This window comes from Anopheles moucheti, chromosome 2, assembly GCF_943734755.1.
Source record: "Anopheles moucheti chromosome 2, idAnoMoucSN_F20_07, whole genome shotgun sequence".
NCBI classification, from domain to species: domain Eukaryota; kingdom Metazoa; phylum Arthropoda; class Insecta; order Diptera; family Culicidae; genus Anopheles; species Anopheles moucheti.
In genome coordinates, this window is record NC_069140.1 from 29,079,581 (window position 1) to 29,092,528 (window position 12,948).

The 12,948-nt window shown below is 43.0% G+C and overlaps 1 protein-coding gene across 1 annotated transcript in view; it reads right to left on the bottom strand.

Annotated features, from left to right (window-relative positions):
* Positions 1-11,447, bottom strand: part of LOC128309925 (protein pellino) — a 33,990-nt gene extending 22,543 nt beyond the window's left edge. Inside the window, exon 1 of the mRNA XM_053046437.1 lies at positions 11,325-11,447. Coding sequence (XP_052902397.1) covers positions 11,325-11,335 — 11 coding nt within the window. The 5' untranslated portion in view covers positions 11,336-11,447. The remainder of the gene's footprint in view (positions 1-11,324) is intronic.
* Between the last annotated feature and the right edge of the window lie 1,501 nt (positions 11,448-12,948).

A 12,948-nucleotide genomic window follows, 5' to 3' on the forward strand; every position in this document is an offset into this window, starting at 1 on the left:
TAAAAATGTTTTGCTGCATGTTGCAACATTGTAACACATCCAAGTTAATCCGTCAAAAGGATAAAGTTCACTGATAAGAAAACCTTGCGATAGAGAAAGAAAAGAGACAATCCACGAGGTTCAATTACTTTTTATTTAGACAAACACTTAACGTCAATTAATGCCTCAGTTCCAATCCGCGCCCCGGGGATGTTAGTGTTCCTATCTAGATAAGGAACGGCATGTTGCGTCCGTAACCGGTTGAGTTGATCTTAGCCCAACACGAGACGGTCTGATAAAATGCATTCACCGCGCATTATCACTGCACCACAGTGACGCACACAAATGGGTAAACAGTGCTCTTCAATTAAAGCCCACGCCCAGACGCAGCCGTCTTCTCTCGCGAACATGCCACAAGTGTTGTCACACATGCAAACCGTGGTTCGGGAACAAAGATGATGGCGACCTCACAACGCGAGGACAAAACGTTCAATGAGGAGGCTTCGTGTTTCCTTACAAAAGCTCGACACTCGACGCCAAGGCGAGACGTTGTTACATCAGCCACGCTTATTCGGTGTACTGAATATGCTCGCGATAGTGATAAGAGCAATCAGCAGGGAAGTGGTTACACAAAACAGGGGGAACAATCAGAGGGGGCTGATAATTCTCTTAAGTGCAGCAAAAATACCAAAACCCAAACAGACGCACACACAGACTCAATCAACAACGTGAGTGACGCCACGCGCACAGTAACCTTCCCGTACGAAAGAGGACATTTTGCGGAAGCAAATGGAAAACCCGCAAGCCGATGACACTCCAGCATTCTAGCCCCATTTCCTTTTTCTCTTTCCGCGCTGCCCATAGACAAAACAAAGCGCCAAGTCTGTCGTCCAAGCTTGTCCTTGGTTCTTTGTTTGGCCCTTTTTTGCGACTGCGGTTCCAGGCCACAGGCGAGACGCCATAAACTGCGCAATAGTCGCTAAGCATTAGCTAAACATACAACACAACGGCGCGACAAAAGGTTTATTTTTGCCACAGATTCTTCTGCCACCGATGATCGGTAGCCGTGTCATGTGTGCGGCAAAGCGGTTCGGATGACAAAATCCTCGAAAGGCGTGTGTATACGTGACTTCAAACTCAAAGAACCGTATTGGGCCCTCAAGAACGATTCTCCAACATATTCCAGCACACCTTCACCTTTTATGTCTAATTACAATCACTTAGCCACATCACGTCCGTGCCGGGTTGCAGAGTTACCTTCGCAAGCGTATGAGCTGTCTAGAATTCCAAATCACCTCAACGAGATCAACGATTATGTCGCTTCTTTTTCTTGTTTCCGCCACTCTTCAGTCAGTACGTTCTGCACCAGAAACAAAACCAGCTCACAGCAGAAGCACGGTACCGTACAGATGAGATGTGGTTTGATTGCAGTTTTCGGTTAGTGTTACTCGATTCCGGTTTCAAACACACCAAAAAATTAGAGCTAATTATTCAACATTCTCCTTTTTCGCAAATCGCCTTTACCTTCGAGCGTATAGGTGCGTGATTCTGGCATGATTTCCGAAACGAAGATTGGAAAAAAATCTTATCCCCCCGTGGCCTAATTTACAACATTGATGATGGGATTTTGGTTTTGCTTCAACTGATACCTGATACAACGTTGACCTGATTACACTTGTTTGGTTCTGTGAACCATCTCTGAGTGTTTGGTGCGTATTTTAGTTAGAGCCTATAGGCTGCAAACCGTAGATCCCCAATTGTAATAATCATGGATGGGTCTTAAACTTCACAAATACATTTATAAAAATAACATCAGCCTAAACGCTACAAGAACTGCAACACGAAACCGACAGATTATCTATAGAGACTTTAGGCCAATATTATCGATGGCTAGGGAATTTAACAGATTGTCTGAACAATTCGGTTATAATATGAGCATAACAGCATTTATAGAACATCTGCGATTTGTTTTATAGCAAATTCATGTATTCGTAATCGACTTTAAAACTTTGAAGTTGATGACTTTAAAATTGATAATGTTACGTTACCAATGAACATTGGTTGCCTTGTCCTGTTTCATTTATGCTTATTTCTGGTGGACTATGTATTTAATAAATTTCAAATATCAAATGTATCTAAATTAAACCAATAGTAATTACCTGGAGAATAGCGTTATTTACAAGATCTTTAAAATAAATATAGGGACATCATCCTGGGGAGTCCAGGAATTCTGAACTAAAACTTGCTGACAATTCTTAACTATTTTTCACTTGCTAGAACTTTCGCATTAAGTTCTCGAGCAATAATTCCACCTCAAACTCCTCTAGCGTCATAACGTTTAGGTGCGCAATGTCCATATACCCACATACGCGCACGCTCCGATGCTTCAAACCCATATAGCAAACGAAAACTCAAGGGAAGTTCTGTACCGAGGGAGGCAGACCGGCAATGAAACGATCTCCATCCCTAACCGTGCTGCCCTTTTCATGATCGAGCGCGCTCTCAATCTCACCAGCTCTCTCTCGTGTCGAAAACATGGCGGGAGAGAATTTGCCCTCAGAAAGGGTTTAACGACCGCACGGGCAAAACTGTTCGAACGACGCCAACTGACGCCCTGAGTGTGTCGGAGGGCAGAGTGTCGTCGCCATAAATCCACCCGCGTATGCCATAGACCCAGATGAATGGCCTGAGCCGAGCAGCTTGCAATGTAGGAGAGTGCGGAAGGACAAAGAAAAACAATAACAGAATACAGGAAGCAAAGAAAGCAGGAAGTAAGTTGAATTTCATCAAAAAAAAAAACCATCAGACAGACGAGTAAATAATTACATACTGTTTAGAACTGGGATCTCAAGTTGGGGAAAGTGTCGAATGTCAAAAAAAAGGTTGGAATCCAGGAAAATCATTCACCACACGCATATAACCACTACAAAAGAGACGATAGTCTGATAAGATATCTAACAGATAAGAAGATAGCAGAGGTAATAATAATTGGAATAATCAATAGTAAAGCAACTTATAATATCAGAAACGCTATTTAAGTACTACATTTCCTAAAATTCTTGATGTCCATCCACTCGAATAAGAATAATGTCGACTTTTACAAACTAATAGTTTCCTGCCAATTTTGCATCTAGTTACAATATTTATAGGTAAGTTAAATGTGTAATTCAATCACATCAAACTCACCAAAGGTTTCCCCTCTCACGCACACACACACATACACGGATCGATACGTTCAGCAGCCCAATTTAACCATCAAAAGCCAGCTCCAGTTGTTGGACCTCTAACGTACCGCATAAATACACGGCGATACACATATCGATCGATAATGATTGTTTTGGCTCCGATGGCTTGTACCCGGGGACCCGGGGACAGCTAGACCTCAGCAGAAATGTTGGACCATCGATTGAACTTGACAAAAGTGAGGCATCAGCACCACCACACACACACACACACGGTTGGCCTCATTTTTCACTGACCACAGCGCCGCGCCACAAAGAACACACGCGTGTATAGCATTCGTTGTTGGCAACAGTGCCAGCAGCAGCAGCTGCCGCCCGGTTCAGCTGACGAAGCCATCAGGTTCAGAAGGCACAAGGGGGGTTTTTGGTATATGTGTTTTTTGTCTTGCTCGGCGATAAAAAGGGTCAGGCCATTTTTTTGTGCGAACGAAAGCAACTTTTTCTTCTATCGGAAAAATGGAAAGACGTCGCTGCAAAATTCATTTCACCTCTTTGACGGGACGGAGTTCCGTTTTGCCGGCGTTCGCGCTCAGTAAAACTAAACGAAATGCAGCCAGCCATCGTCGCCGGGCCAGATGACGATATTTATGCTACGCTTCACAGAGCACAGTCACAGGGGGAAGTGGCTGGTTGGTAGTGGCTCCAACCCCCATCGAGTTGCAGCAGAACCCCCCAGCAGCAGCTGCTGGACGGATGTTTTGCGGTTTGCCACTAACCAGCAGCATTACAAATTAAGCATTTGAACGGCCTCTTTAACAAAAAAAACCCCGCCTCGAATCGGTACGGTACGCCGATACCGCATGCTCTCCCAGGGAAGTGCGGTGTGGCCAAACTGATGTAAAAATGAACGTTGAAATAAAAGGAAAAATAAAAGTTTGTCATCTGCTGTGCAAAAATGAGGAGAATGCGCCACACTTGGCTCCGGGTTTGTCCATGAGAAATGAAACCCGCAAAGACGCAACACAGCTGACAGAGCACTTGCGCACGCATTGCCATGGGAAAGGTGGTGGTGGTGGTGGTTGTGTGCACAAAATGTGCTGCCAAACGCAGCTGGTTAATGGCTGTATACACGGGTACACGAAATGGGCAGGTGTTTGGCTGTAAAATCGCCAACCGATAATTAGTCGAATATATTATTGGCTGATGATTACAATTACATTTTAAAGCCTTAAAGCAAACAACAACAACAAAAGGGGAAATATAAAACATATCCACTCGAGTAAAGGACTCTATTTTTCGTTTGAACTAACGTTAAATTAACTTAAAATAATTGGGCAAGGTTCGGTGAAGTCATTCTCCTTCACGCAGGCTTTTTGTTTGAAGCGAATTCTTCGTCAATAATTAAAATTAATTTTAGATACCCATCATCATCATCATCATCTTCCACCGAGCGAACGTTTATTGCCGATAACGTCGATAAATTAATTGCCGGTTTATAATAGAGGCAGTAAAATTTAACACACGCGCCAAACAAAGGAGCGACCTCGCGGTGTGTGTGTGTTACACCTATAGCGCCTTACCTATACCGCTCTCCTGAGGTGCGCTGGTTATATATGGAAGATGATTACATGATGTCATTGATGATGAAATACTTTAGTGCAAGGTTCTGAAAATTCTTAGCAACATTCCAAAGATTGCAAAGACCACTAATTGCACCCTACAGCCCTTGCCTGTGGTCGTGCCATAGTGTAATGTTCTTTCGAGAACAATTTATTTGTTAAAAATTATTGATCCCGCTGGTTTCCGTGCTCTGCGTTATCATTTCAGCTTTAATCCCGCAATGATGCAATCGTTGTGCAGGAAAATGGAAAATGGCTGCGCCGTATAAAGTGTGAGCACCCGTTTTCAGAAATGTTAGAAAAATCGTGTCAAACTCGTGCACCAACACCAACAGCAGCAGGTGATGCATTTCTTCCTCACTTTCGACCTCGATTGCGTGTTTGGAGGTACACTTTTTCCCCCATTTCCTTTTACAGCTTGATGGTTTAATCTGACCAACCTGGTCTGAGTCATCCTCGCCGTGTACCGAAGCCATAATACGTCATCTTCCGTGACAGCTGGGGCTGGGTCCGTCATGCGAGGTAAATCTGAAACCTCTCTTTGCATGAAATCGCTGCTGGCAATCTGGTAACTCCCGTTGGGAATCGTAAAAAGGGACCACTAAATGTTTCTACCTCTTACATTCTTACTGCTTACTGCAATAGCTGGCAAATTGCATGAACGAGCTGCAGCCGGGCATAAGTACTCTAGCCACCGTCTTTATTAGCTCACATTAGGCATCATCATATGCCCTTGAACAAAAAAAACCAATTGCGAGTGCGATTGCAAAGCCATCGCTTGAGTCATAAGCTCTACGGCCATTGCGTTCTAATGCCATAAGGAAGTACTTCTACTTCACAAACCGAACGCTTCTACACCGAGGCGCACTCGGTGTCCAAGGTTTATCTTGGAAAACATTCATTCCGTGATAGCTTGCATTTCTAATCACAAACAATCAACCGATCGATGGGTTTCCGGTGGATGCAAAATAATGGGCATGTCATAAATACGTTACGAAGGTCCCTGGTCTGTGTGTTGACCAACAACGCATTCACGTGCAGATAAGCGCAAAGCCACATCGAGGAGCTATCGAGGGATTTACGGTTGGAAGGCTCGAAGATTGTTGTCGATAAGAGAGAGTCATTACGTTCAACGAGGTTTTTACAGGATCTATTTGGGTCTAGCCTTCAAAAACAATGGCCTTTATCAATGTCCAGCAAGCTACAAAAATAGATTTACAGATCCCTCAGAAATACGTTTGCGAGAGGTCATAAACATTCTCCTGCCATACTCCACAGGAATTCCATCTTATCGATTCTAACCTGCACCCAACTTGATGCGTTTCATTTATGGACGAAGACCGGGACCGACAATACGAATCTCCATTAGCTTTCCGCCGATGGGTTTTGTTGCCGACTTTCACAACATCTTCCGAATGGTCGATTGATTCATCACGAAGGAAGCTTATGCTATTATCATCATCGCATGTGCCTACCCACACGTATTTCACCTTTCTGGAGCATGGAAACCCTCCCCCATTCCTAGAACACATGAATAAAAATCCATCCTGCGCATTGTTGCTACATCTCCAAATTGATTTGGGTCGACGCGCGCCTTTTATTGCACGATACACATTCCCATTGTATCGGCACAGATATTGCTTTCGTTATTAATTACAGCTGCTGGGTTTGCCATTTATCCCGGCGTCCGCATTGCTGTGTGGTACACGCATACTCACTCTGGGTGAGGTGATAAATTGAGTCAATTATAAGACTGCCACAATCACGTATCAACATCCTTCCGAGCTCTGCAGAATAGCTAAAGCTTCTACCAAGATTGATCTAAATCTTAACTTTCTTCAGTATTTTGTCTTAATTTCCGAATTAAATCTTAAGACATAAAATTAAAGATATTCAATATAATGTTTCAATATTCAACCACAACAAATTATCAAAATTAATACTCTTTCGATGTTTGGCAATTATTTTTTTTTTTTGTTAGAACGGCCTGGCCGTATCGACTTATTTTACCACGTAGCCGGATAGTCAGTCCTTGCTACGGGGGATTGGTCCGGATGGGATTTTGGTCCAGGCCGTTCGTGTGAAGACCGGCTCCGCTACCATCATGCCACCGGGCCGCCCCTTTGGCAATTATAATTATTCAAAAAATAAATAATAGGTAACTATTTTTACAACAGTTATATTAAGAGTATTATTTAGGTTCATGAAGATTTTATATCAGCTGCCGCCAATAGTATCCTTACAGAATATAAGAAATGCAAGAAGATCGTGTTGGGTATTTGGAGGGTCTAGTAGCAAAGGGATAATCTATTATGAGCTATTACCAGAAATTCCAATACGTTATTTGTATTCTTAATTGATCAATTGCTTTATTAACTTAAGTAAATGTAGAATCTGAAGGAAAACAAATTTATCCAGACCCAAAAAAACTATTAATAAATGTACGATTATTTTAAAACAAACTGTTGGAATAAAATGATTTGTTAGATCTCTTTTTCAACTGTAACAAAACCTGGAGTCTCAATCCGACAGTTTTACAACACTGGTCAAACAGCAGATGATCGCCAGCATCCCCCCAACCCATGGTACGTTCTTTTCCAAACTTCCACTAACAAATTACGCCCACAGTGGACACCCATGCATGTTCTATTCCGTCACATATTTACGCCCCCATGTCGGCATGTCCATTCGGGCCGTAGATTGTTTGCACGTGTGCCACATTTCCATTTCCTTCGAACTGCCGGCTTTCTATTAAATTGAATCCAGCTAAACACATCATCGAAAGCATTTGCTTCGGTCGGGGTTTCGTCGATGGATGTGGAGGACCGGGCAAGACACGCAAATCGTACCAGTGAGATTATGAAAACGGAGAGCACAACTGGGCACCAATATTAATTGGAAGACAGTAGAACAAAATTGCAGCCAATGTGCGATGCTTGGGACGCTATGCCGATTGGCAAAATAAACGACCATCAATTGATTTGTAATTGCTGTAACGGTGTGTGCTATGGCACTGTCTGCTCTTGTCTGCTGGTGTCTGAGTACACCTGCAAGTATAGTGCGACAGTTCCTGATGCAGATTCTGATGCAGATGTCAAATCTTCCGTACTGATCATGCAATCAACGAAACTACTCACTCAGAATGAATACGTTCAACTACTAAATTAAAGAATAATTATAACAAGCTATGACGTTCTGTATGGAAGGTAATCAAATACTGAGTCGAACTGTAGAACACAATTTATTATCAAAACCTGAAACTCTTTTCCTAATTACAACACCGCGTGTCTTTTACATCCGCCATCTATAACATTAGTCACAGTTCATAGGTATTACCACGAAACTATTGATTAGTTTTCCTTATCAAAATACTTGAAAATTATAAACCTAACTCTTCGGTACTGTCCTATGAACTATGGACAAACAACGGAAGGAATGGAAAACTGGGTACGAATCTAATCTAAGCTCTCCAAGCATTTACCCATCCAACTGTTTGATTATGCTTCATCGAGCATAAGTTGGTCCTTAGGATTCGTCCAGAAAAGGGGCAATTTCATGAAATAGTTGTTACCATGAAGACACCGACCGTTGCCGTACCAGCCACCGAGCGAGCAGAGGGGTCTATGCCCTACTGTTAGCAAGCTGTAGCCGTTCAATCCTTGTGGAGGCTATTCTAGAAGCGTTCACCTCAAATCATCTTCAATCGATCGTCAATTGCTTAGCAATAGTAGATCGCTTAAACATCCGTAACTTATTACTTTCATACACAACAACTCCCCACATCAAAGCGGGGCCGGCCGGAACAGTTTCTCTGGGAGATTCAAGGATTGTGCTCTTGCAGGCACAGAATAAAGGGTTTGTTGCCATTTACTGCCTCCCCATTTGTCTGGTGCTGGCCCTGATACTGGCCAACTCCGCCATAAAGAGGAGCGCGAGATCATCCAATGTTTCGCTAATGAACGCATCATTATCGCACCACTCGTATTTCCTGGCGCGACGACACGGCGCACACCACTGACATCATCTGCCGCATTAAGTATTTATGGTGCACGCTTTACATAAGACACCGGGGGTCCGGGCAATAGTAAAAGGAAAGGGGGGAGTGTTTCAAACGACGAAACATTTGTCGCATGCATCGTGGAGCAGCAGCAGTAGTAGTAGTAATAGGAAGAAATGGAGAAAAACGAGCGCCTCAATTCTAAGGCGAGCACACAGCTGTTTTCATTCGGTCGTTGACAATTAGAATTTGCCTTTGGGGCTAGAAGAATGTTCGTCCGAAACACGTTGCAATAAAGGGAACGTATATTCTGATACGAATTTTAGTGGCGTTTTTGTTAAGTTTTGCAATATTTGATCACAAAACAAGTAACGCTTTGGGCCAATGAGACCGATGCTAAAAGCAGCTGTTTCGTTTACAAGACAAGAAAAACAGATGATATCACAAACAATCATTACCACGCCATGATTTTTTTATCTGTTTTTAACTAAACCTTTTGAGATCCCTTGAGACGCTGATCAGTAAAGGTTAAATGCATAGCGTTGGAAGGAACATTTCGACTTTTATGTCACCCACCGTACACACACGCCGCATAGATTATAATTAACGAACAAAGGGTAAATTATTCACATGCAAAACAGTTTCAACCTTGACCACACACGACACGCCGCGACACTACGGACCAGAGACTAGCGTCATTTTCCCGTTCCGACACAATCAATAATCAATGCAATCGTTAACCCTTCGTTCCCGGTGGCACTTACATCCGCGGCCGTACGAGACAGTGGCGCCCTAAAAGGGCTAACTATTTAGAACCTGCCGTCTATAAACCATCGCCATTAAATGGAAATACGTTTTAGTGTCGAAAGCGCTTTCAGCGGCTGTGACGATTATGACATACGCAAAGGCCTTCATTACAGGCCCCGATGCTGTAACAGCACGTATGTAACGTAAATTAATTTAACAATCAATAATAGCTCTGCACTCCTACCACAAATCGCGTGTGTTTGTGTGGCGAAAGACTAAAGCAAACTTGGTGCACTTGGTAATTGCTGGTAAGTTTGTTTCTGTTTATCGTAACACAAACAACATCACCTGGCACATAAAATTGTCCACTAAGCAGGAAAGCAGAAGCGTAACTTTAATTGCTTTAATTGTGAATTAAAGAACTAGTGCAACCTGCAAGTTTAAGCAAAGAGGGAAAAGTTATTTAGGAATAAAAGCTGCTTTTGAGGTGTCTACTTTATCGTGCTTTAACGCAGCGTCGCTGCGCTCGGAACGTGGAGAACTCCAAACTTCAAACGTGGAGAACGACAGAACTCAAAGACGTCCGATTTGGACGCGGTTTAAACTTTTAAGTTCTACACAAAATTTCCTGTTATTGTACGGGGCCATTTTACCTGCAGGTTTGTTTATCTTTATGAAAACATTTTTAAATTCTTTTAGAAAAATCTCCGTATTGTGCAAGCTATTCAAAAGCGCCACCTCCTTAATGCTTACCCCCCGATCATTACGTTACTGTCAGCTAATACTTAATGTAGTGGTCGAAAAATAATATGCAGAATTTAAGTCAACAAATTATGGTTTCCTGCCACCAAACAGCACAACAAACGTCTGTATTCCTTTTTTTCAACCTTGTATTCGGTTATCGTTAAGGTAAATTTCTGAAAATCTCCATAGTGTACTACCCATAAGGATCGAACCCCCCTGAACCCTTAAGGATCGAAAACTCCATTGATGTATTAGATCTTTTCTATTAAAACAAAAACTTTTATTGCAATTTGAAATATGGTTTTCATTCCGAAAGGTTCTGAAAGGAAAACGATTTTATTGATAACTATTCACCGGTTTTTTTTTTTTGCTTTCCTCAATAACTTCCAATCTAAAACTCCCTTCTCCAAGAACCTTCTTCAAGCAATCGAACGTACCCCGACCTAGTAGGCAGGTATTTTCAATCCCTATTCCAACCAAAAAGGCTCTTTTTCCGGTGTCATACCGCTCTCTCTCTCTCTATCTCTCTCAGTCTCGCTCGAAGGACCTTGTCGTGCACTGCGGGTCACAACGAAAGGAACGATAGAGAATAAGGCTTCGATTACAGTGAAGGCTCCTCCGAACCAAAGCGTATCATCGGAGAGGTTTGTCCCGAGTTCTGTCCCATGTTTTCTGCCTTCGGTGATGCCTGTTTGGTCCGCACTTTCACACTCAATCCACCTTTTCCGTTTCGAAAGTGGCACACAAAGGTAAGGAATAAAAAATAAATTAAGGTTTCACAGGAGGCGGTACCACGGACCGGACAAGGCACACAAGCCACCACAGTGCCGTGTATCGGATTTCTTCCATTCGTATTTTTTCGCTTTTGCGACAACTGTTTGATGGGATGTGATGGCTTTAATGGGAAACAGAACCACCACACAGAAAAAACACAGAGGAAAAAGAATACATTTTTGTTTCCTTTTTTACATTCCAAAAACAGCACAAGTCGTATAATGTGGCTAAGTGTGGCTAGGAGAGAATTATATATATCTAATAAATTCCAGCAATCCTTACCGTTTCACCATGCTTTCGACGACGTTTGTTCCGTTGGTCTCCGTAATGCCGACGATGATGCTTTCTTCCTCGACCGAGCCTATTGTGTACGGGATGCAGTTCGTTCCGCACTCACCGGGGATGGTGGCGCGCGCGGAATCGCACTTATTAATGACCAAAAAAAACAAAAGAAAAACACAGGAAAACCCCCCGATATGGACAAACGATCGAACGGCTGGGTCGGGGTTGGCTAACGCGCGCGCGTGTTTGTGTGTTCGGTAGCAACAAATGAACGCGAACCGAATGGAAAACCAAATTCCGGGAATGCAATGATCACTTTCGATGTTTAGAAACGAATGCAGCCGGATCTCCTTTTTTCACTTTTGCCCGTACTTATGTCGAATCAATTCAAACAAACGAAAGATTTGCTGGTAACGAACACGATCACCTTTAATATGTTTTGCTCACAAAATATTACTTTGCATCGTTCACTTGTTTTCATTTAGCCGAAAAGAAAAACACAGAAACAAACTGCACCGCAGCCGCATAACGCATTCACACAGGACACAGCAATGAAGCACACTCACACCACCACAAGTTGGACGAGCATTGATACTGCGCACACTGGACCGTACACCAAACACACATACACAACAGCTGCTCACAAAATTTCCTTTCTCGAGAAGCCACTATCTCACACCAAAACCAAAACAAAGTAGGCAGGAAAACTGCACACAATGCACCCAAGTAGTAGGCTTTTCCTTTCGCTGCCAAACACGGGTTTGGTGTTTTGCTTCGCGGATAAGAAGCGAATCCTTTAATGCACAACACACAACTACACGCGCAATGCAAATTGCTCGCACACGCACACTTTTAGCACACAAAGCGCCACAGAAAGGATTGCGCTCGTGTGCAGTTGGAAGTGCAATGAGGATATACCTTTTTTTTTACTTTGCCCTTTTTTACACTCCTACGCTTGAAACACTTCTGCAGGATATGTGTCGTCGCCACAAATGGCTTTACGGTGAGATACCAAAACAAACACAACACAGAACGGTGCGGCAACAAACACGCACACACACTTAGCACAGCATACTAGGATTACAAACGGAAAACGGAATGGAGAAAAACACTTGCTGGCTTAAGCACTGCTGTTGCTACTATTGTTGCTGCTGCTGTTGCTTGCCCGTTTGCCTTCCTTTTTTTCGCTACTTTTCGCTTACTTTCTTTCTCCTTCGCTCAACGGCACAGAAAACACCGATGCGAGATGGATTGCGACCGATGCAAAACCCCCGTAACGAAATGCACTCTTTCGCAGCACTATAAATAGCATGCCCACTTTTGCTACCGCTGAAGCACACTTGGAACTGCTGCTGCTGCTGCTTATGGTGACTGCGACGATGCCGGGGGACGAAACCGACAAAAAAGAGAAATGGAAAGGGATTATGAGCCTGGCTGAATTGTACGAAAAATGGAGCGTGTCCACAAACGCGGAAATACTGGCAAAACAATGGAGTCACAGATGGATCGTAAATGACATATATATTTTTTATAATGATTTTACTGCAAAATTGAAGGCAATTTTCTTTAAGCCGAAAGTGTCGCGTTGCGTCGCTGTGTCTGTTAAGCCGAGAAAATAAATAGA